General features: G+C 39.4%; 1 protein-coding gene across 1 annotated transcript in view; it reads left to right on the forward strand.

Annotated features, from left to right (window-relative positions):
- Positions 1–22,793, forward strand: part of ARHGEF28 (Rho guanine nucleotide exchange factor 28) — a 110,915-nt gene that overhangs the window by 67,161 nt on the left and 20,961 nt on the right. The window contains exons 7-27 of the mRNA XM_054003863.1: positions 275–314; positions 853–976; positions 2,259–2,391; positions 2,774–2,829; positions 4,288–4,339; positions 4,904–5,051; positions 5,162–5,283; positions 6,151–6,291; positions 6,759–7,009; positions 7,909–8,031; positions 8,422–8,539; positions 9,406–9,660; positions 10,574–10,650; positions 11,281–11,459; positions 12,127–12,221; positions 13,114–13,296; positions 15,843–15,974; positions 16,618–16,703; positions 19,957–19,995; positions 20,085–20,132; positions 21,927–22,406. Coding sequence (XP_053859838.1) covers positions 275–314; positions 853–976; positions 2,259–2,391; positions 2,774–2,829; positions 4,288–4,339; positions 4,904–5,051; positions 5,162–5,283; positions 6,151–6,291; positions 6,759–7,009; positions 7,909–8,031; positions 8,422–8,539; positions 9,406–9,660; positions 10,574–10,650; positions 11,281–11,459; positions 12,127–12,221; positions 13,114–13,296; positions 15,843–15,974; positions 16,618–16,703; positions 19,957–19,995; positions 20,085–20,132; positions 21,927–22,406 — 2,882 coding nt within the window. The remainder of the gene's footprint in view (positions 1–274; positions 315–852; positions 977–2,258; positions 2,392–2,773; positions 2,830–4,287; positions 4,340–4,903; positions 5,052–5,161; positions 5,284–6,150; positions 6,292–6,758; positions 7,010–7,908; positions 8,032–8,421; positions 8,540–9,405; positions 9,661–10,573; positions 10,651–11,280; positions 11,460–12,126; positions 12,222–13,113; positions 13,297–15,842; positions 15,975–16,617; positions 16,704–19,956; positions 19,996–20,084; positions 20,133–21,926; positions 22,407–22,793) is intronic.

Here is a 22,793-nt window from a genome sequence, read left to right on the forward strand (position 1 = left end):
TTTTTGGTATTCTTAAAAACAGACTGTTTGCAGAGACTGGCATTCATTGATACCCTTCTTAGTTCTGGCAGAACCTGTCAACTAAAAGCTTAGTAGGAAGTGGTCTTAACCTAGAAAAAACTGTTTCTAATGTATGTTTGTTTTTGCCTTCCTAATTTTCAAATGATTTTGCAACCCCTTAATGGTAGGCTTATGGCTTGGTGGAGGTCAAGCGTTTCAAATAAACCTGATGACTTTGCAGTCTGAATGCCCTGTGGCTGTTTGTGTCTTGCAGAGCAAGTGTACAGCCTGCCTGAGCAGTCCCAGGAACAAAGGTACGCACGCGTGTGTCACGGAGAGCTGGGAGCAGGTCTGTGCAAGAATGCCATCTAGGGAGCTGTGTGGGGAAGAGACCTTCCATGTGGGTTTTGACCAGTTGTCAAAACTGTTTGACCATGGTTTCTGTGAACTCATGCCTAAACTGTGTGCCAGGCTTAACCCATCTCTCACCACACACATCCTGCAGCAGGGATTTACTGTAGGATGTGCAAAGTAGGGATGGGCTCCTGCCTGCTGCTGGAGCTCCAGTCCCCTGTAGCACTGTCCAAACCACTGCAGTAAAAGAAGGGGAGTTTTTGATACCAAGTGTAATCTAGGCAAGCTTGTTACACATTGCATGTGCAGGGTGCTTTTTGGAAAGTGTTACTTCTTTTTGTATAGGGATAGGAATCTTTCGTAATGCGTTAAACCCACAACAAAGCATGTAATTGTAAATGTTAGGTGAAACAAGCACTGTCCAGATTCTGCTAAATGTTAATTAAAGGAGTGTTGCCACTGGAATGAGGAACATTTTTTCACTGGTCTATGTTTTAGAATTCAGGAAGAGGAATGGAATAAATATGTTGTACCCTTAAAAAACGAGTCTGAAAAATATAAAGTGAGTCGGACTTTCAGCTTTCTGATGAACAGGATGACCAACACACGGAATAAATACAAGGTAATTTGGGATTTATGTCCATTTTATTATGTATGATTATGCCACTGTAATTAAACGAATTATAGATGGAAGCTGATTTTTTATGATAATTTAAAGATAAATTGTTTGTTACAAAACCACAAAAGTCACAGGAAGACTACTTTCACTTTTTTAAAAATTTAAAACATATGCAGGTTACGCTGAAATGGCCTTTGTATGAAAAACCAGCTTTCCTTTGATGTCATTAGTAATTCTGTTTGGTGATTTAGCCAATATTTAAATATATGAATTACATTTGAGAAATATTTTATTTGTTAAATAAAATTAAGATATATGGGCCTGTTCTTAGAATTGCTCTCAAAAAGTAATTGAGTATGTAAACTTCTACATTAGGTTGTAATTAGTTGAATTTGCCTTTTTTGAAGTTAATGGGACTTCTTGCATAAGTAAACATGGTGTAGTGTTAAAGAGTGTGAAAATTTAGTCTGCACAGCCAAACAGGCCTGCTATGAAAGGTAGAATCCAACACAGTAGTTTAATTCTAAGACATCCTAATTTTAGATTAATGACATCAGTTAGCAGCTTGAAAGGCAGGCTTGGCCTACAGGCTCTTTCTGGGTGGCCTTTTGATGGTTTTGCAGGCTCCCTAATATGCCCTCCTGTGCTCCAGGACATCCTAACATACATGAATTTGAAGGTGTTTATCTGAGGCAGTACCTTCAAGAGTGTCAGAACTGACCATGTCTGATCGTGCATCTTGTGCCTCTGTGTTCTCCTAAAGTATAACAGTCAGTAACTGTAAGCTATACGTATAGTTATGCCAACAAAGGGTACTGGAAAAATAGGCAGAATTTATTAAATTTTTTTCCACTCATTTAAAACAGGTTGTTTCTAATGTCTTCCAAGACCTAAAGGCAGCTTGTCTAAATTTGCATAACTGCACCTCTATCTGCAAAGAACGTATAGAGAATATATGCAGTGTGTACAGTGAATCAACAACTTGTTTACTGTCCTTCCCCTTTTTTTAGATTTTTAAAATGTATTTCTGCCAGTCTTCCTTGATAATGCTTCCAGGCCTAGCTGTCAGTAAAAACAATGCTTATATGATTTTAGGGCTTCAGCAACATTGGGTATAAGAGTACAGTATGCTGTTGCAAGTCTTCCAGGACAGGGATTAAGTATTCTAGAATCACTTGGTTTTATAAGAGAATATTTTATTCTCTTTAAGATTGAATAACTTTATTAATTAATAAATTTGTTTATTTGTTTATTTACTTTCCTGCCTCTGTTTTTGGGGATGAAGACAAAAAATAAAGATACCAAAGATAAGGAGAAACCAACCAGGCACAATTTTACAAATGGGACTTTCCCAGGAATTATCCCATGTATGGTCTGTGAAAAGGGCCTCCTAGGAAAGGAGTCACTGCAGTGTTCTTGTAAGTAGCTGTTGGGTTTTACTTTTGCATTTACAGTGCTCTGAATGCTGTTCTGACATCCTGGTTCAGTGTGTTGTTGAAACCTTGTCATCATTTGGTGATGACAAGGTTTCAAACCTTCCATTTATGTAATGAGCTGAGATTGACAAGGGAAAGGGAGGAAGGACAGCAGGGAACAGATTCAGAAAGAACCTTGTCGATCCCCTAGCCCTAGCAGATTAGGCAGAAACTTCCTTCTAGCCTGTATCTGTACATCAAAGAATCCTGGGGATCACTTTAGTGAGTGAACCTGAAAAAGGAAAAACTGAACCCTCAGAGTACATTTTTTGCAGACTGGTGACCCTGTTTGGTACCAGGATTTGAAACATACTTTCTCTTTCAGATTGCAGTATGATTGTGCATAAAAGCTGCAAGGAGTGTGCGCCTGTGTGCACCAAGGTAACCTCCTACGCTGATCTTACTAGAGGCTACTTGCTTTCCAAGGGGCTGGAAATGTGATCAAGGAAAAAAGAAAATACATACAGTCTGCCCAGACCCAGTGTCTGTGTGTGAAGGGCTGCAAGGGTGTCAAAATGGCTAATGTGAGCAACAGAGCAAACACTTTGCTCTGTGTGCTTCAATAACAATTTTTAGTTGGGGTCGAAAATGAGTTTCAAGAAGTATTTATATTTTTGAAGGTTTGCGAGCTCAGACTGTGAAAGGTGTGCCTGGAGGGTTACAGAACAGATTGAAAAGAAAGGCTTCTCAAAACTCCAGAGAGAAAGGACCCTTGTGTACCGGGGGGGGATTCCATAAGTTTGGAATAATGGAAAGCAGAGATGGAAGAGGCTCTGGCCTCTACCTAGCCACCCACCCTTGGGTTGGCTAGGTAACAATTTGGGCAGATATTTGTTCTAGGTAACAATTTGAGCAGATCTTTGTTTCACCCATTCTGGGAAATCTCTGCAGGAGGAGACTCCACAGCTGCCTGCCTAGGCAGTTGCTCCCAGTGTTCAGCTGCTTCTGAGCAGGGTAAAACCAGCACTAGAGCTGATGGATACTATCTTAACAGTTAAGAAGGAATGCGTGCATGGTGAGGTTATCATAACAAAGACATAATCTTGAAAACCAGATGTGTAAGGCTACTGCCCTCAAGAATTAAAATAAGACTCAAAGAGAAATGTGCCACAATGATGCAGGTAATTTTTCACATTTGTGGAGTGTGTCTTTGTAGTGTAGCTGGGTTTTGCATCATGGTGGCTTTCAAGGAGAGCATGATTCCATACTGATTCTTTGGCATAAATAAGCCTTATACTGTACATAAATCAAATGGGTTTAATTTTATTTATAATTTTCACGTCATGGTCTTGCACTAATTTCTGGGAAGCTTTAGGCTGAACTGACAGCTTTGGTTCCTGGGGACGGTGGGTTACTTGCAAGAGGACACAAGAGCCCTCAACTCATCTCAGCAAGAATTCAGTGCAGGAAATGTTCACTGACCCACCTGAAGTGAAGTATATGCCGAAGCACAGCAGGTTTTTGGTACAGATTTTGCAGAAGTCCACTTCAGAATGGGGGAGTAATTCTGCCTTTGGTACCCATGCTTCAGATAGTGTACTACCACAAATGCTTTGATCTTATTTAAGTATTAAGCCCTGAATGTGCACTTTCCTTGCAGCCTTTGCAGGCAATACTCATATAGAGAAAGTAGAATGTTGTAACTCAGTCTGCTTAGAATAAATAGTTTCATATTGTAGTAGAAATAGTATTCTACTTTGAATTTTAGGAAGGAATTAGTACCAGAATTTAGGACCACTTTCTTGTAGCCCATTGTGTGATGGTATATGTGAATGAGTTACTGACTTGACTGTTAAGTGTATTATCAGCTATGTGATTTCAAAAAAATCTTTTTTTCAGAAATCCCAGGAGAAATACTATAATAAAAACAAGCTCCAAGTTGGTGTAACAAGTAAGTTAGGTATAAACCTAGCATTTCTAAGGTAGGCCTTGATTAAAAATCATGGGACTGACAGCATGAACTTTCCCATGTAATTTCTCTGCTTTTAATTTTTATTTCAGTATCTGTAAGAAAAGGTGTGTGTTTCTAATATGAATGGATTTTTTTGAGAAATCACTGTTGAATTAACTCATCCTCTGCTAAAATGAGTGTGAATTTACTATATTTTCAGTGAAAACAAACAAAAAAAAAACCAGTACTCAGTTCTGTCTATGTCATTTATCTTGTGCAGAAGTATTTGCACACCTATAGAGCATGTATGATTTGAAATTATGTCCTTATCAAATGATAGCCACTCTGGGGCTATTCTGCATTGCCTACAGGCTTATTTTTATATTCTGTGAGAGAGCATTGTGGTCATGTACCTTGGCAAGTGGGCATTCTTGATGCCTAATGTAGGTCAATATGAACACCAGAGAGCATTTCTCAGTATAAGTGTGCTATTGATGACATACTCTGTCAAACAATGACAAACTCATTGTTTGTCAAAATATTGTGTTGTGCTTTGCCTCACAGATTCTCTACCTGGAGACATTTCGCAGATGGTGCTATCCTCAGTGCATCCTTCTTTCTCTGTGCCAATCGGACTGTCTCTTGGAAAGAGGGAAGCCTCACAACAGCCCTACCTCTTGTCCAAAAGTGTCCCCAGTGCCAGTTTGGAAAGGTAGAGGGGCAGGTGCCAATGGACTATGCTAAATACAGCCTTCAGGATTTCTAGGAAGATTAAAGCCGTGAAATAAATGTGGTTTTTCTTTTTTTTTATTTCTGCTCTAGAAAAGCTACACAATTTTCTAGACAAGACTCTGAGACTAGCACCTGGAAGTCCAAGTCACAGTCAGAAGAGATGTTACAAGCATTAGGGACCTTTTCTTCAATGGATGCTTTTATGATGGAAGGTGAGAATATCGCACAGATATTGCATCTTACAGCTAGTATTGGAAAGTGAAAACCAGAAAAAGTCTTTAGCTGATTTAGGAAGACACTTCATCTTCTCAAAGAAGAGCACTTGTTTTTGATAATTACAGTTGCATACCTCTTTAAAATGATGAAATCAAATACGTTAGTCTTAAAAGAGAACTTTTCCTTTCTTCCTTGTAACTAACTATTTTATAACTTTTGGAATATTTTAGTATTTTAGTATGTTTAGTATGTTATTACCATTTTAAAGTAACAGGGATAAATGTGCTGGCATCCTTTGCACTCATCCAGGTGACTCTGTTGACAGTGTCCATTGCAAATTGTAAACCTGTAACACTTGTATTTCCTCAGTAGCTCAAATTCTTAACTCCTACTGATGAACTGTGCTCTTACAATAGATGCATAGCCTTATGGAGCAAATAGAAATAGATTTTTTCTGTAGCTAGGTGTGAGATTGAATTTGAAAGCTGAAGGGCTTTCATTCACATAGGATGGTGCACATACCACTCACTGGACAGCTGCTATTGGAAATGTTGTATTTTATTTTTAAACTTTAAAAGGTTTGTTCAAGCAAAGAGTTATAAAAAGGATTTAATTTGAGGAAAGAAGAGTGTTTTTGACCTATTCTCCTCCCCTTCTGTCACAAAAGCAATTCAACACTTTGGTAATAATGACGTCTGGCAAACTTTGCTGTAGTAAAGACAGTGCCAGTGTTTGCAGAAGTCTTACCTATAGTTCATCTCTGTGATGTGTTCCCCTTACTATATGAATAGTTCTGCATGTGCCAAGGGACTTCCCTTACTCTTTATATATATGGTATTAAAGAAATACAAATTTTGTCATAGATGATGTGGATTTGTCTCAGTGGACTGATCTCTGCACAGATGCAGAAGAGTTTGAGGCAGAATCCTGGAGTCTTGTTGTGGATCCGATGTTCTGCAGCAAGCAAGAAAAGGATGTCGTCAAGCGGCAGGATGTCATATTTGGTCAGTATTTCAAAACTGTGTGTAGGTTTAAATGCAATTTGGTGTATCAGATAGAGAGGGAACCTGCATGGTTTATGGCCAGAAGAATGAATGCTTCAACTGAAAAACAACAAGAAAGTTCAAAGAACATTTTTATCATAAAATATACTATCTCCTAATCTAAGGAAATTGATAATAGTGGCTACAAGAAACATACCTAGTCTGTTCACAGAATGGTTGAAATTGGAAGGGGCCTCATCCAATCCTCAGCTCAAGCTATTATGACCACAACTTGTTCAGTGGGATATGGAGAGAATTGTGTCAGAGTCAGATAAATAAAGTCTTCCTACTGACATAATTGACTAGGTTTGAGGCTCACACAGAAAAAGGAATTATGACTGTGTATTTGATAGACTAAAGTCTGTCTTATAAGGTGTTCAAAATATTCAGGTAATTACTACACTATACTTTTTTCTTTTATACCGCAGAGCTGATGCAAACAGAAGTACATCACATCCATACCCTGTTCATTATGTCTGAAATATTCAGGAAAGGGATGAAGGAAGAACTGCAGCTTGACCACGGCATGGTGGACAGAATATTTCCCTGCTTAGATGAGCTACTGGAGGTGCACAGGCAATTCTTCGGCAGAATGAAGGACAGGCGGCAGGAATCATGTACGGCAGGGAGCAAGCGTAATTTTGTCATCAGTAGAATTGGAGACATCCTTGTACAGCAGGTAGAAGCATCAGTTCTGTTAATCCTTTAAGTGCTCAGGCTTCCAAATTTAAACAATTTTTTTACTCCAAAACTTCTAGGGCAAGAAGACAATTATGGTTGCCTCAAAAAGATTCAAAACCTGTCCTCCCCTGATTATTTCAGGATGAAATAGCAATGCGAAAAGATATCATTATTGTCAAGTAACTGTGGTGAACTTGGGGTCGACTTCTCCCTATGTGGTATGAGTGACAAGGAAAGTGATGAACTTGGTCATGTTTGCAGTAGAAGGCTGCTGTCATACTACGAACTGCAAAAAAAAGAAGTAATGGATTCACTTTGTCAGCTGAGGAGAGATGTGAAGAACTGATGATGGAAAGGAAACTACCCATTAATTTCTTGTAGTAATTTGGCATCCCAGATCAGTTACATTCCAGGTTACTGCTCAGTAGGGAAGGTGTGGCTGAAGAATAGCTAACTGATGGCTTGGCATTCATACCTCAGTTCCTTGTGAAAGGGAGTTGTAGCTTTTCATCTTCTGTCAGTCTTTTTTCACTCCACTGAAATCAAGAGTTGAGCTTTTACCTTGTCCAGAAGCAAGGTGGAGATCAGACAAAAGTAAATGAACCTCAGAGGATTGTGTTTGAAAAGAGGTGAAGGAAATGTTATAATGTTCTAGCTGTTACTGGCAAGAGTACAGTGAAGGTTGCTTGTGCTCCCTCCAGCCTGTGTTCTCTTCTTGCTCCTATAAACAGCTAGCCTATTTTCATTCTCTAGTGACAGGCCTTGTTAGTGAAATTCAGAGAACTTGATAAACCAGTAATGTAAAAGTTCCCTATTTGTACAAAATTCACTAGTTAAAGGTATACACTTTCCTGTCAGATAGAATATTGAGCACAATTCACTTATTAATTTCTTCAGTTTTCAGAGGAAAATGCAACTAAAATGGAGAAAATATATGGAGAGTTTTGTAGCCATCAGAAAGAAGCTGTTAATCTCTTCAAAGAGCTGCAACAAAACAAGAAGTTCCAGAATTTTATTAAAGTAAGTTAATGTGGAATCATGAGCAGTATTGACAAAATGCTCAGGAAAAAGGTGCATAGCTATTAGTTAGATTTAGGGTTGGAATTATATTCAGTAACTCATTTTAAATGGCTAATAAAAATGGCAGAAGTTTTTTCTCCTTAGCTAGTCAGCTGATAAATCACAGGTTTTTTTCAAATTTAGAATGCTTTGGCATCCAGTGTGTATTACACACATGTTCCTGTTACAGTACGCCTCATCCCTCAGCACAGTAACTGTTCCTTGGGGATGGTTCTGATTACGCAGCATTTGTTTTAACTTATTCTAATGCTTTTAGATCATATTTCTTATTAGTCAATTGGTGGTTTGATATGCTTTTACTACCTAAGGTATATATTTATATCTGTGCAGCTGAGAAATAGTAACCTGTTGGCACGACGCCGAGGAATCCCTGAATGCATTTTGCTTGTCACCCAGCGAATCACCAAATACCCTGTTCTGGTTGAAAGGATAATGCAATACTCAAAAGGTAAATAAAAGCTAAAGGCTTGCTTCATGTCTGAAATCCTAGCACACTTCTAACATAAGGAATTTGCACAACTACAGTATCACAAAAGATTAAATTCACCACTCTGTTGAGATACAACCAGAGCAACATAAATACCTACTGTTCAGGCAAATGTCACCTTAACAGGGCTGTCTGGTCTATATAGGTCTTGTCAAGGGTGAGTTGTGAAGATTTCTGATATTCCAGCCAGGTAGGCCATAGAAGTCCAGAAGTGCATAACTTGTTTTAGGAATAGACCTTGACTAAAGTATGTGAACTAGCTCAGATGCACGTGTACCTTTGGAATTAATTCTGGAGGAGTCTTTTCTTAGTAGGGCTAAACAAAAATTTTGTAAATTGCTCTCTGTTTTTTCAGGCAAAGCTTGAATGTCCTCTGGAACTTAGTAGAACATTTTACAGTTACTATTAACTTACAGATATTGCCCCCCAAATGGGCACTAAATGAGCATTGTAGAAAGTTGCATATACAATACAAATCCTTTGTACTTGCAATCCTGTTTCAAGGGTTCTTTTACTTAGCCAGAAAAATAATATACTATATGATTTACTTAGCTGCTAATTTTTTTAAATTCTTGCACCTCATAAATATTCAACATGTTGTTTTGGTTAATGAATAAATCTGAGGTACAGGTAATCTTTTAATAGGCGAGTCAAAGATATATACCTCTAAGAATTCTAGTAAGGTGGTTTGCAAGGTTAAACTTAAATTAACAAAGTTATCAATTTAAGGTTTGCATCATGCTGATTGTTTCCAGAAAGCAAGGAATTATTTCTTCTCTTGAACATGGCTGACTAGTATAATGTTGTTTATTTTTTGTTTCGTACAGAAGGAACAGAAGAACATAAAGACTTGTGCAAAGCCCTTCGTCTAATTAAGGATATAATAGCAGCAGTAGATTTGAAAGTGAATGAGTATGAGAAAAAGCAAAAGCTGTTGGAAATTCTCTGTAGAACTGAAAACAAAACATATACAAAGCTGAAAAATGGCCATGTCTTTAGGAAGCAAGACTTGATGAAGAAAGAGAGGATACTTCTTCATGAAGGTTTAGTGTATTGGAAGACAGCGACTGGTCGGTTCAAAGGTATTTCATCTGAGCAGTAAAGTCCTTTAACTCTTTATTTCCAAATAACATTCGAAGACTAGTTAAAGAATGAAAATACTTTCTTGTGCTATATTGCAAATAAGAATATCTGAGGTAATGGTACTGCCAATGTCCCACTAATTTCTGGATGGTCAGTTCCAGAAGCTGCCACGATTTGTGAGTAATCTGCATAAGAACACAAGTTCACATACAATACCATCTGCATTTCTTCTTCCAATCCCCTCCTTCCAGTTTTTTGTTTTTCAATTTCATTTAATAATATAATGTTTTGACTTGTACATTTTTGTTGATCACAGTATTTGCCATTGAAAATAGCTTATTAACAATTCAGTGGTAATGAGACATCCATAGTAGAAAAGAAATTCTGAAACCACATTTGGCTGGAGCACAATTTTTACATGCAAGCTCAGATTTTGATTTTTGGTGTTAATCATGTATTAGGGGTTGGGTTTTATCATAGCCTACTAGTTTCTGCTGTATGACTTTATAAAGCTTTCTGTTGACCATTATTCTAGAAATGCTTGTAATGTAGAAAAGTGTAATGCTGTGAGTGTATGTTACAGCACAGACAAAGCAAGTGTAGTAAGCAGAAGCAAGGTTATGTGAGATAGTTTTTGCCAGGCTTAGGGAAGGTGTACTGTCATTGGTGCAAGGATTTCTTCTTTCCCTGGGTCTGTGTTCCAGCATGGTGCACTTTCCTGGGAGATAACAAGCAGGGATGTGCAAGTGCTTCATGCAGGCCATGGGTTAATTCAGATATTTCCTGTCTAGTTTACTGTAGGATTCTACAAGATATTTCTTCATTGGGGCTTCTCCCTTTATAAAGTAAGAATTTAATACTGATTGCACTAATTTTAATTATAAGCCATTATTTTCCTTTTCTCATTTTAAGACACCTTAGCTCTGCTTCTAACTGATGTACTACTGTTCTTACAAGAAAAGGATCAAAAATACATCTTTGCAGCTGTTGTGAGTACATGATCAGATATTTTAACACATACATTGCACATTTCTCAAAAATTTGGTCCTTATCCAGCTCATTCCCACGTAACTTATTTTTTTCTAAAATATTGGTATTTTATGTCAGTATATAGAAAATTAAATTTGTTTTCAAAAGTAAATATTTTTTGTGGAGAAGGATAAAAATAACAGAATTATATCTTTAATGTTGTGCCTTACATGACTGTGAAGGCGGGAAGTAATGCAAACTCTTTCAGTTGTCTAATATAAATTTTAATTTTTTGTTCCATAAAACAAACAGAAGAACAATTATTACTGCAAATATAGTAGTAAACACACATAAAAGATATGAAAGGTCATGGAAAGAAGTTCCCAAACTATATAAATATAAACATTATATTAATATTGTGTCTCAGTATCAGTGAGCCTCTGAGAATTTCTTTTTAGCACATATCTAGTGCTTAATTTGTTCATTAAAAGTGTAACATTTTAAAAGAATGTCTGATTACTCAAAACTTTCAGTAGTCTGACTATATCAGGACTAGTGTAGTCCAATGAATTGAAAAATCATGTTATTCCTAGAGTGTGGTGTTTTATAAGAAAGTAATCTATTATGTGTGTGCTTTGACTTTCCTCCAGGACCAGAAGCCTTCAGTTATCTCCCTTCAGAAGCTCATCGTAAGAGAAGTAGCCAATGAAGAAAGGGGGATGTTTCTGATCAGTGCTTCATCTGCAGGGCCTGAGATGTATGAGATTCACACAAGCTCTAAAGAAGAACGTAACAACTGGATGAGGCATATTCAAGAGGCAGTGGAAAGGTGGGGAAAAAGGGGTTTGGTTTTCATGCTGGTAGTCCAAAGCAGATGGGAGGTTGGTTGGATATTCATGGCAGCATATTCTTTGCTCTGCATTGTACTGGGTCCATCTGTGAGTTTGTGTTTTCCTCTGAGCTCCAGGTGCTAAAACCTCTTCATCACTTCTGCCACACTTCCCGTATTCCTCCTGGTTTCCCAATGAATCAGCAGACCCTTCCTGTTCCTCATTAGACATCCTTACCAGCCATTGTACCAGCCTTCCCTCACCTTTGCCTTTGGCACTGGCTGCCTTCCAGAGTCCTGCAGGTGTCCATACAACCATTTTGAGGAAATAACAAATCATGTCTGTTATCTTGGCATCAGCTCATTAAGAATGGTAGGGAAAACATTGCTTCTGATGGTCCCAAGCTTACGCCTGGGGCAGCAGACCTGTGGGTGTACACTAGCCACTCACACTGCACAGTGCAGCCTTACCAGAGTAATAGAAGTCCTTCAGTATGCTTGATGTCCACTTACCACTCCTTAAAGAGACAGACAAATGGCATGCTTCTGGATGGTTGCAAAGGGTGCTGGTGTTGTGTTCTGTTTATTGTGAACATAACATTGTATTGAAGATGAATATATGATGTGCAGATTTTGCTTTATCCACCTTTGTCTTTTATCTTGGAAGTTGTCCAGAGGAAGAAGAAGAAATGAAAATGAGTGAATCTGATGAGGACAGACGTATTGCCGAGGCCAAGGCATACAGAATTCAGAAATATCAAGGTGTGGTACCTTTCCTATCACCCTGAGAGCTCTGGCATCCTCAGAATTCAGGATGAATTAGTCACGCGCCCATACTGGCTGGTGTGTTCAAAATGACTCAACAGTCAGAGTCAGAGCAGAGACAAATGAGGTGGTCTGATAGTATAATGTGGGTGTAGTGAAAGAGAAGCATGTTTTTTTCCAAACATTTTAATGTTTTTGCTACATTACTATAACTTAAAAATAAAAATCAATGTTTTCAAAACGAACACTGAATTACACAGATTAGCATCAGGACCTGGTAGTTCTGAATTTGTGAAATACCTTGAATCTTCAAAGTTGTGTGGCTTTGTGCTTTTTTACGGCACTTTGCCCTTTGCTGCTATTATTTTTATCTGCAAATATAGCTAATAAGGATAAATTCTGCTTCGTTGGTGCCCCTGCATCTAACTCCCACATCTTTATACTGCTGTGAGGAGAGAAATTGCAGCAATGTCTGTCCTATTGAGAGCCACAGGGAAGGACATCTTCTGCTGAAAGTAGGTGTTCTCTGAGGTTGAGACTCTGAGTTATTAGCACACACAAGCCAAGTGCTTTTCCAGGAGGTAGAACTAATATGTTGTTGTGAGAAAATTGAAGTAATGAGGGCCAGAGAGGGCAGCCAAAGCCCTACCCTGATGTAGTAGGGCTTTGGCCTAGACTCTGCCAGGCTGTGTGTTAGCTTTCATTTGGACAGACTATGGGATGAACTCGGATAATTTTGGGTCCTGGCCACTTAAAAGAAGCTTAACTTGAATTAGCATTTTCTACATGGCATAAAGATTAGAAAGGTGGATGGGGAGCATGCTTTCCCTGAAGGATAAAAAATGATAATACAGTTTTCAATTTTACACTGTTCAATTTTGGTTGACAGAATCACTGAGTAACCAGGACCAGCAAATTTGCTGTAATTTAGAAGAGAAGTTGCGTATCTATGCAGAACTGGGATATATGTGTGGGTTTGACGATGTCCATGTAGAACCTCACCTACTTATCAAACCTGATTCTGGAGAAACTCCACAGGCTGCTTCACTGCTGGCAGCAGCACTCAGAGAAGGTGAGTTTGCATGGGAAGAGTGGATTGGTGGCTCTTCACATGGGCAGATATTTTATGGTAACCAAGTGTAGGCATGCTGCCTTGTGTTGGAATTCTGTCAAGTCTCAAGAAGTGGCAGCGTCAAAAATTGCCAAAGGGCATAGAAGAAAAATCTGTCACGTTTATTTTTGTCAGATACAGGAGATGGTACCTGCCAGATTGTAAAATAATGGATATGTTTAGGGCATAGCATCAAATATAAGCAGGCAGAGGCATGGTGATAGGTTGTTAGCTGTCCTTACAGTACGGCTCCATGAAGCACAGCAGGGGTTGCAGTATGATATTGCAACTGGTCCCCAACCTTCACCTACCTTGGCTGATTTTGATGTCACTTCAGAATCCTGTATGATGACATACAGAGCAAATCAAATTTCTACCAAGAAACACCTACCAGAATTGCTGTAGGAGCCCTGTTTTTTTCTGCCTGCTACCCAACAGGGTGTTGGTAGATGGCTGCACCATCTACAGTGCTGTTGTACAAAGGAAGAAAGGGAATGGTATTTTAGATATTTTAGATTGCCTGGTTGGAACTAAACTTCTTCAACTCAGTGGAAAAGAGCCCTGGTAAACTGAGACCTGATTTTAGCACCACCTAAACTGAGAACTGTGTGCTACTAACAACATTTCAACCTATAAAGCAGTGGAGCTTGGTCTTCATAATCATTATAAAGTCAAAGGGCATTTTATTGATAAAATTGATTAAACTTGTGTAGGGTACTGTAAGTCAGTGATGAAAGAGAAAATACTTAAAATGGTAGCCTATACTTATTACACACCTTATTCTGCCCACTTCTTTATTTTTCACTTTCTCTTATGCTGTTGTTGATGTTGATGATGTCTTAGATTTTGGGACTCTACAACACTCTGTGGGAACTTACAATTGTTTACATTGTAGACAATTTGTGAGGATTATTTTCCAGGATGGAAATACTGAGTCCCTGAGCTAATAGCAGACTCTATGTGAATAGAGCATTGCTCACTGTAGAGAAGGACAGAATTACGTAGTGCTTAAGCAAGTTAGAGATACACAAATCCATGTGATGAGATGGGATAAATCCAAGGCTGCTCAGCAAGCTGGCCAATGTCACCGGTATTTTCTGTCAACTTTGAAAGTTACAGTGATCAGGAGAGGTTCCTGCTGACTTGAAGAAAGCAAGCCTCACACTCCAGGAAGGAATATATAGAGACCAAAAACCAGTCAGTCTTACCAGCATCTCTGAGATAATTCTCCTGGAAGGTATTTCCAAGAACCTGAAAGACAGGAAGATGATTTAGAACAGCTGTCACAGATTAACTATTGCAAGTTATGTCTGACTAACCTGACAGGTTTTATGGTGAGAGAAGGGTGCATGTTAGTTACCTTGACATCTCTCAGACCTCCAACACTGTTTGCACTGGCTGTAGAGTCCTTAGTTCTGAATTGATGTAAACTGCTTAACTGGGTGGAAGACAGGCTGGACTGCTGGGCTTAAGGGGCCAGTCATATGACATCCAGTTGGTATCATGTTATTAGGGGATTCTCTTAGGGGGTGTATCCTGAGACTGGTAGTGTTCAACATATTTATTAATGCAGTTAACCTCGGGATTGAGTACACTCTTAGCAAGCCCATGACTGTCACGAAGAGAGGTGGAGCATTCAGTGAGCTGGAGAGACCTCTACAGATTGGGAAAACAGGAAGAGGAACACCTAGACATTTGACAAAGACAAATGCAGAGTCCTGTGTCTCGTGATGTGTTGGTACAGATGACACTGATGAGGTAGAAAATACCTTTGTAGAGGTGGACCTGGGAGTCCTACTCGACAGCAGGTTGACCATGAGGCAGCAGTTGCCCTTGTGGCAAAGATGGCCAACTGCTTCCTGGGCTGCTGCAGTAGGAGGAGAGTTGCCAGCAAGTTGAGGGAGGTGATTCTTCCTCTTCTTAACACTGGTGAGTCCTATCTGGGCTGCCATGATGAATGCTGCACTTTTCCTGGCCAAGAGTGACATTGACAAAGTAGAACAAATCCAGTGGAAGGCACCAGAATGACTAGAGGGCTGGAGGACATGATGTCTGAGGAGAAGCTGAGGTAGCTGTCTTGGTGGGACACAGCTGTCCACAGCAGCTTAATGGGAGGATATAGAGAAGCCGTATGTTTGCAGAGGCACATGACAATAAAAGAACACATGGACAAGAGACAATAGTCCTGTGGTGAAACACAGGCAATTCCAATTAACTAAAATGAAAAATTAAATGCCATGACAGTGTTAAATAACTGGAACAGGTTTCTCAGGGAGACTTTGAAGTTTCCATCTTTGGAGGCATTAAAGGCTTGTTGTGCAAAGCTTTGAGCAACACAATTTAGACTGACCAGGTTTTAATGAAGTGCAGGACTAGGTGACCTCTGAAAGTCACAAGCTAAATTATTCCATGGTCAATCAATTCTATGTTATTGAGGAACTTAGTGCATTCATGTGCGAAGGAGCTATTTAAGGGGTGTCTGTAATTCTGCATGTTTTCCTCTTTAGTTGAAAGTCTCCACAACGCTGTAACAGCATCACAAGTGAGTGAAACATACAGATTACCAGAGGAAAGTACTGAGGAAATAAGTGTGAAACATAGATTCACTACCAATGAAATACTGGAATCTGTTCTGGGTGGTGAGTAAAATTTGATGCTTTTACATCTTTAGAGTGCTAAAACAATTGATGCCAGATTGGTTTTTTGGAAAGCCTCCATGGTCTAGGACAGAATCAATAGAAAATAATGTAATAGAAGTTGTCTTTAGGCAAATGCTCAGGTAGTGTAAATTGTTACATAACTTTGTTGAAAATACACTTTCTTGTCATTGTTGTTCGGCTCTGCACAAAGTCTATATTGCAATATAGGCCATTTGTCTTTTTGTCAGGAGGCTTGAAAACTGGGATTGATATTCCAATAATTTCAGCTGCAAGGGGTAGCATTAACTTCTCACAAACATCTTCAAAATTGTGAATAAAGTTGTATAAAAAACATTCCTACAGAGCATTTTTAGTGTTATGGTTACACTAAAAATGTAACTCCAGTCTTTTATAAATGAAATAGTGCTAATTTGTAAGGTAGAAAAACTGCGTTGAGCCATATGTGCTATCATGGCTTGCAAATTTGTTTTTCCCCAGCCTAGGATCCACTATGTGGCTACAAACTATAAAAATCACTTTCTTACCATCCAGAGTAGCTGTAAAAAAGCATGCTCTTTGTTTTTCTAGCTAATATATGCTTTGATACCTTTCTTATTCATTTTCTTGGGGCTTTATTTGTCAGATGCAGAAAGAAAAGAAATTGAAGAATCACCAGAAATTGATCTCAGTGTTGAAAAGGAAATGGCAGGTGCCGATCTTGAGGATAAGGTATTGTAACCAGTTTTTCTTTCTGCATTGCACACAGCAGTTTGGGCCCTCTGCATGTACATGCTATTCAAATTTTTATGGGGATTTTCAATCAGATCAAGGTAATTCAGTCTAATAGTGGTCACAGCAATTAATAATAAAATTCTTAAAAGCAATCATGAACAATCCAAGCACAGAATGATTTTTCTGCAAGGCTTAAATAACAGGCAGTGTTTTCAAACCACTTGTATGGGCTGTTCCTGTTCACAGGATGATGAAGGTCTCCTGCAGCTAATGCAAGGAACATTTGTGCATTGGAAGAACTTCATCCTGAGAACAAGCACATAAGATAGGATGGATGTTTTTACACCAGCTTGCTTCAGCATTTGAATCAAAACAAAATGGGGTAATTAGAGAATAGAAGAGAAAGTGCCCATTTTGCAAAGTCCTATAGCTGATAAGCAAATCTGGGGAGAAAAGCAGAATCAAAAATCAGTTCTGGACAAGACTAGGAATGACAAATTTTATGTAGCAGCAGAGTGTTGGAGTAAGCAACATGAATTACTGTGTGAAAATAAAGTGAACTGTTACAGTGTAGTTCTTAGGTGGAGAATAAGAATCACAAAAGGAATAAAGGGGAGAGACAAGAATGTAAGATACAGACTTTGAAATGGAAAGAAAACTGTCTGTTTTTGAATCAGGTACTGTACTGTCTTTGAATCAGGTCTGAAAGAGGCCTTGTGAGCCTGAAACCTTGCGTTTGTTTGTTTTCTATATTGAGAATGCTCTTGCTAATACACTAATCTCTTTATAACCTCACCTTATGCTTAGCACTAGATCATCTTATCAGACTGCTGATAGAAGGGAGGAGGAGGAAGAATGTGAGTGGAAAAAATAGTTTGAAAACTGAAGTCCCAGTGAGGGAGCAGGTGAAGAGGAATAGAACCTAGAGAAGGTAGAGGGGCTCTGATATAAGCCACTAAAAATTGCAGTAGCTCTACATGAAAACTTTGCCATTGAGGTTATAGAGAAGGTGGAGCTGGGCTTTTTTCAGAGGTGCACAGCAAAAGGATGAGTGTCCAAGGTTACAAGTTGCAGCAAGGGAAATTCTGAGTGTATATAAGGAAAAAAAAAAATCAGTGCAAGGATGATCAAGGAGCAATGTTTGTCCAAAGAGGTTGTGGGGGTCTCTACTATTGGAGGTTTACTGGATTTGACAGGAGAAGGCCTTCAGCAACCTCCTCTAACTCTGAAGCTATGCCTATTCATAACAGTCGTTATCCTGTTATTTATGTCCTATTGTATGGGCAAGGTATATGTCATGTCTTCGGATACCATGTCAGAAACAGACTTACCAGGAGGTGGCAGAATGAGCAAAGAAAACAGGCAAGGCAAGGGCTTTCCAGGGAGGTGGGTGTGCAGTCCCATGGTTGTGGAGTGACAGCTCTGGACTCAGCCCAACTAGCTTGGGAAAACAGGAGCTGGATAGGGGGCAAGCGTTCCTAGCTTGGAGGTTAAAAGAGCTTTGGAAGGAAGAACATTGTCCCTGCAAAATGAGGGGTCCCCAGTGGGCAGCTGTGAAAAGTGATCCCCATCTTGTCTCCCCTGCTCCTGCCTTTTAAGTGTATCTCCACAGGCATTGTTCAAAGCACAGTGCAGCCTGCCCTGGAATCTGACCATCCTCATCTCTCTGAACCAAGGTGATCAAGAACAGTGGCAGAGAGGTGACGGTGGCCTTCAGCACAGTTAAACGCCTGAAATTACTTCTTCACTCCTAGCTGGACTTGCAGAGCATGTGCCAGCTCAGCTAAACCTGCCTCAGCCTTATGTCCTAGTGCTCAAGTGGTGCTGCAGTGAGGGGACCATGGGCACTGGGACTGGCCACTTGGTCAAGCTCCTTGGTCAAGCCAATGCCAGATAAACCTTTCCCCTGTGCACACCTGTTTTCAAATTAAAAAGGGCTTAAAAACCTTAAAGAAATGATGCTCTTGTTCAGTGTGCTGGCTCTCCTTTGTACACTCTTTTTCACCCTTCCAGCATTACCTTCTTTCTCTCCCTCTTGGCCCTGTACTGCCTCCTTACCCACTGCTCACCATCCAGCTATGGAAAAGCAGAGCTATCTTGAGTCCATTCTTGTGCTGCACAAAGACATCTGTGCAAAATCCTCTGCTTTCACAGCAGAGCTGAATTTTTCTATGGCTTGTGGATACAGTGAGGAGGAGGAGGTGAAGATGTGGAGGGGGAGTGGAAGGAAATACTGACGAGATATATTGAGAGAAAGAACAGTGGAGGAAATGATGCAGCTGGTACTCCCTTTGCCCCATAGGTGTCTGTGTTGGGTTGTGTTCAGGGGGCTGGTCTTTCTCATTTTCATTTTCAGTTATTGCATCTAAATGTAGCAGATGCTTTGCTCCCTGTGGTGGAAAATGAGACTCAGTAGAGAACTTAAGAGAATCAGAGAGAAAACAAATATTCCCAAACTCTCCTCAGCTTATTTGAAAAAAAAAAAAAAAAAAAAAAAAAAAAAAGAAACAACATACAGACATACAGGAAGTCTTTTCAGCACAGTCTTAGAAGGGATTGTATTTGAAACAGTCCCCACCATTTCATCTTATCTTTCTCAGAGGAGCTTTCTTCATGCTGAAGGGATTGTGGGTAGCTTCACCCCATAAATTTAGAGAGCTACTTAGGAAAAAGGAGCAGGATGGAAAGTGTGAAGTGGCTGTGCCTTGCTGCAGAGGAAAGTAGTGACCATGCTGGTGCCTTTTGTAGAGCGTACTGGGCACAGTATCTCACAGGGCACCTAAGGCATTTTTGGGATCCAATAACATGACTTCTTGCTAGTTTCGTAGTTCATTATTATCTCTGTTTTTGAAGAGTCTTATGCTGTTTTGTCCTACTGTAAGTAATCTAAACCCACTGTGCTGTATATACAGAAGTCTGGTTACGGTATTTCAAAACTGTCAAGTAAACAAATAATGAATTGAAATGTCTTTTCTGTGTAGCATTACTCACAAGAGATTAAAATTGTAGATGAAATAGTTTTATTTGTATAGTTGTGTTCAGAATCTCTAGTAATTTCCATGGAAACTCCATTATTCATGTACTCTTAGTCTTTACAGATTGTTGCTTCTGTCTTAATATACCCACATAAAGGGTTGACTCAGTACACATTTCCTAGCCACATGTCCACACTAGTTTTAAAAAAAATTACATTGATGATTCAACTTTAAAATTTAAAACAACCTTTTAAAGCTACATGTGTTTATTTTAGGGAGGAAGTATGAATTTTTCAGGATCTACGGGGACAGAGGTGAGTTAATTTAAACTTCAGACAGAATGTAGTAGCTATTTAGTTAGCAGTGGTCAAACCTTTGAAAATCCTTCTCTTTTATTTTCTAGATTGTACAAGCAATCCAGAATTTAACCCGTCTCTTATACAGCATGCAGGTGACTACTCCACTATTAACTTCAAAGAGTAATTAATTTGTCCTAATAATTTACTTTTAAAGAGTTGTTTTCATGTTGTCCTACTTTTTGACATTATGTTAATTGGTCCTGATCTCTTCTGACTGTTGCATAAGTTGTCACAGAATATAGTTTTATTCTACATCAGTGGTAGGTTTCTTTTAAGAACTGAATAATATTAACCTGCATGGAGATCAGTCCCTCCTCCCAAAGAGGATGTCTGTACAGTCCAAAAACCTAACAGGAAAGTAAAATGATGGCTCCACTTGAACTGATGTCATTCTGCATCAGATTTCTGAAATGATAGTTCAAAAAATTGAAAAAATTTCGTATTTTGATTAGATTGTTCTCCTGGCTAGTAGTAAGCAGTAACTTTGCCAGGTAGCTCAGGTAGCAAATTCAGCCCATTTTAGATGCTTAAATCTTACTTACTTTGGGCCTTACTTACTTTACTTACTTACTACACTTACTGTAGGGACTTAGTATGAAGTATTTGCTTCTTTTATGCTAAGCTTGAATGTCTTGACTTATTTCTTCTTATTTAGCTGCACTTTTATAATTCTATTTTTAAAAGTTTCATTTGAGTATACATAATTTTTAGACTCTCTTGACCTTAGCATATTTCATAATAATCCTGGATACCTTGGGCTTAGAAGTTAAGTGTATTGAAACAATACAAAAGCAAAATAAAAATCCTGTAACTCAGGCAAACATTTTTGAGTAATTGAAAAACAAATAGGGACAGTAAAGTAAGGTTTAGGATCATGTCTCAATTACTCAGAGCATGAATGGGCACTCAGGTGCTGAGAAACAAGCAGAGGATCTTGTCCTGTTTACAAGTCGCTGGAACTGACCCAATGCTGGAGGAAGAGGGAAAGAAAGTGCAGATGGCACATTGCATTAAAAACTTTCTGGGGTGGACAGCACACCCACTGCCACGTGGGGCTATGTGAGTTCTTTGGGAATGTCTGCTGAAATAGATTCCCATGTCAGCTCTTGAACATAGTGCAATAAGTGCTTCAGCAGATCTGGGGTTTTCTTGCTTTTCTTTCTTCTTAATCCCAACCATTTGTTTTTGCATTATTGGAGGTTGTCACAACCTTTAATGCAAACAATGTCACAACATCCTTGTGAAGGATGGAATATAGAACTCTGGGCTGTAAAATAGGAACATCAAATGTGAAACCATTCCTATACTGCAGGTTTATGCTTGCACTGAGACCACGGTCATGTGTGTGTAGTACGGTCCTGGTGACAAGGCTGTGTTGGCAGGTGCCTGTAGGACTGGTGTTAGTTGGACTGCAGTGTTGCAGGTTAGCAAGGAGAGCCTTAAAGACAGAGTGAACTCTCTTAGAAACAATACAGTTTTATGTGTAGAAGTCACAGCTGTGTTAGGAATACTTGGGTGAGTATAACATTCCCAATGCCTTATGGGACCATTTCAACCATGAAATATCGTTTTTCCTGTGTGTCTTTACATCCTCTGACAGAACAGGACCCCAGCTGTAATTGAAGTGCATATGCACAGTTGTAACATAAACATGTATAATAATACTAAGTGTAAACCAGAAGCTTTGTAAAGTGCTCAAAAGAGTTGAGTTTTATTTTAGAAATACCTCTATGTAAAGGTATTATCACAGAATTTTATCTATTTGTTTGAGGAATAACCTCCCAAAAAAGTTCAAGCATTTTTATATAATGATTCTATGTAAAAATACAGAAATGGATGAATGCTGATATTTAAACATTTGTGACTGATTTTGTTGTGGTGTCTAGGCAGCACTGGCTATCCAGGACAGCCACAAAGAACTCCATAGGTTACTACTGCAAGAGATTGAAAAGACCAATTGGAGCCATGGTTCTCAGCTGAACCTTGTTTTGGAACAAGAGAAATATCAGAATCTGGAAAAACAAAGGGTGGAACTGGCCAACGTACACAGAATGAAGCAGCAGTTTCAGCAAGAGCAGCAGCGGTGGCTGTATGAATGTGACCAGCAGCAGCGGGAGCAGGAGGCAAGGGCAAGCCGGCTAGAGCAGAGGGAACGGGAGTGCAAGGCCAAGGAAGCGCTGCTGGAGCAGAGCCGACTGAGACTGGCGCTGCAGCTGCAGGAGTACCAGCAGAGTCTGGAGAGGCTCCAGGAAGGCCAGAAAATGGTGGAGAGAGAAAGAGACAGGGTGAAAATGCAGAAGAAACTCATGTGGCACAGGAAGCATGGTCAGCAAAACAGCCTGTTTTCACACACAGGGGACTATGAGGTTTGTTACAACCCATTGTAATTATACCTCTGATTGGATTCCTAGAGACCTGCCTTGATGAATAAGCCAGGATGTCTGAGTTTTGCTTGTTCATAACGTAATGAGTGAGCATGTGGGAAGCTGAGATTCAGGCATATCTAAGCATTTTCTTTGAATGTCATGAAGTTTAAGTAGGGAAGGTGCAAAGTCCTGCCCCTGGGAAGGAACAACCCCATGCATGGGGTGGATGCTGGGGATCACCTACTGGAAATCAGCTTGACTCTCTAAAGCTGCCTGAAAGGAGGTTGTGGCAAGATGGGAGTCAGCCTCTTTTACCAGGCAACTAGTAAAAGGACGAGAGGAAATGGCCTTGAGCTGTGACATGAAGGTTTGGTTTGGACATAGGGA

The sequence above is a fragment of the Vidua macroura genome, chromosome Z, assembly GCF_024509145.1.
Source record: "Vidua macroura isolate BioBank_ID:100142 chromosome Z, ASM2450914v1, whole genome shotgun sequence".
In the NCBI taxonomy this organism is placed as follows: Eukaryota; Metazoa; Chordata; class Aves; order Passeriformes; family Viduidae; genus Vidua; species Vidua macroura.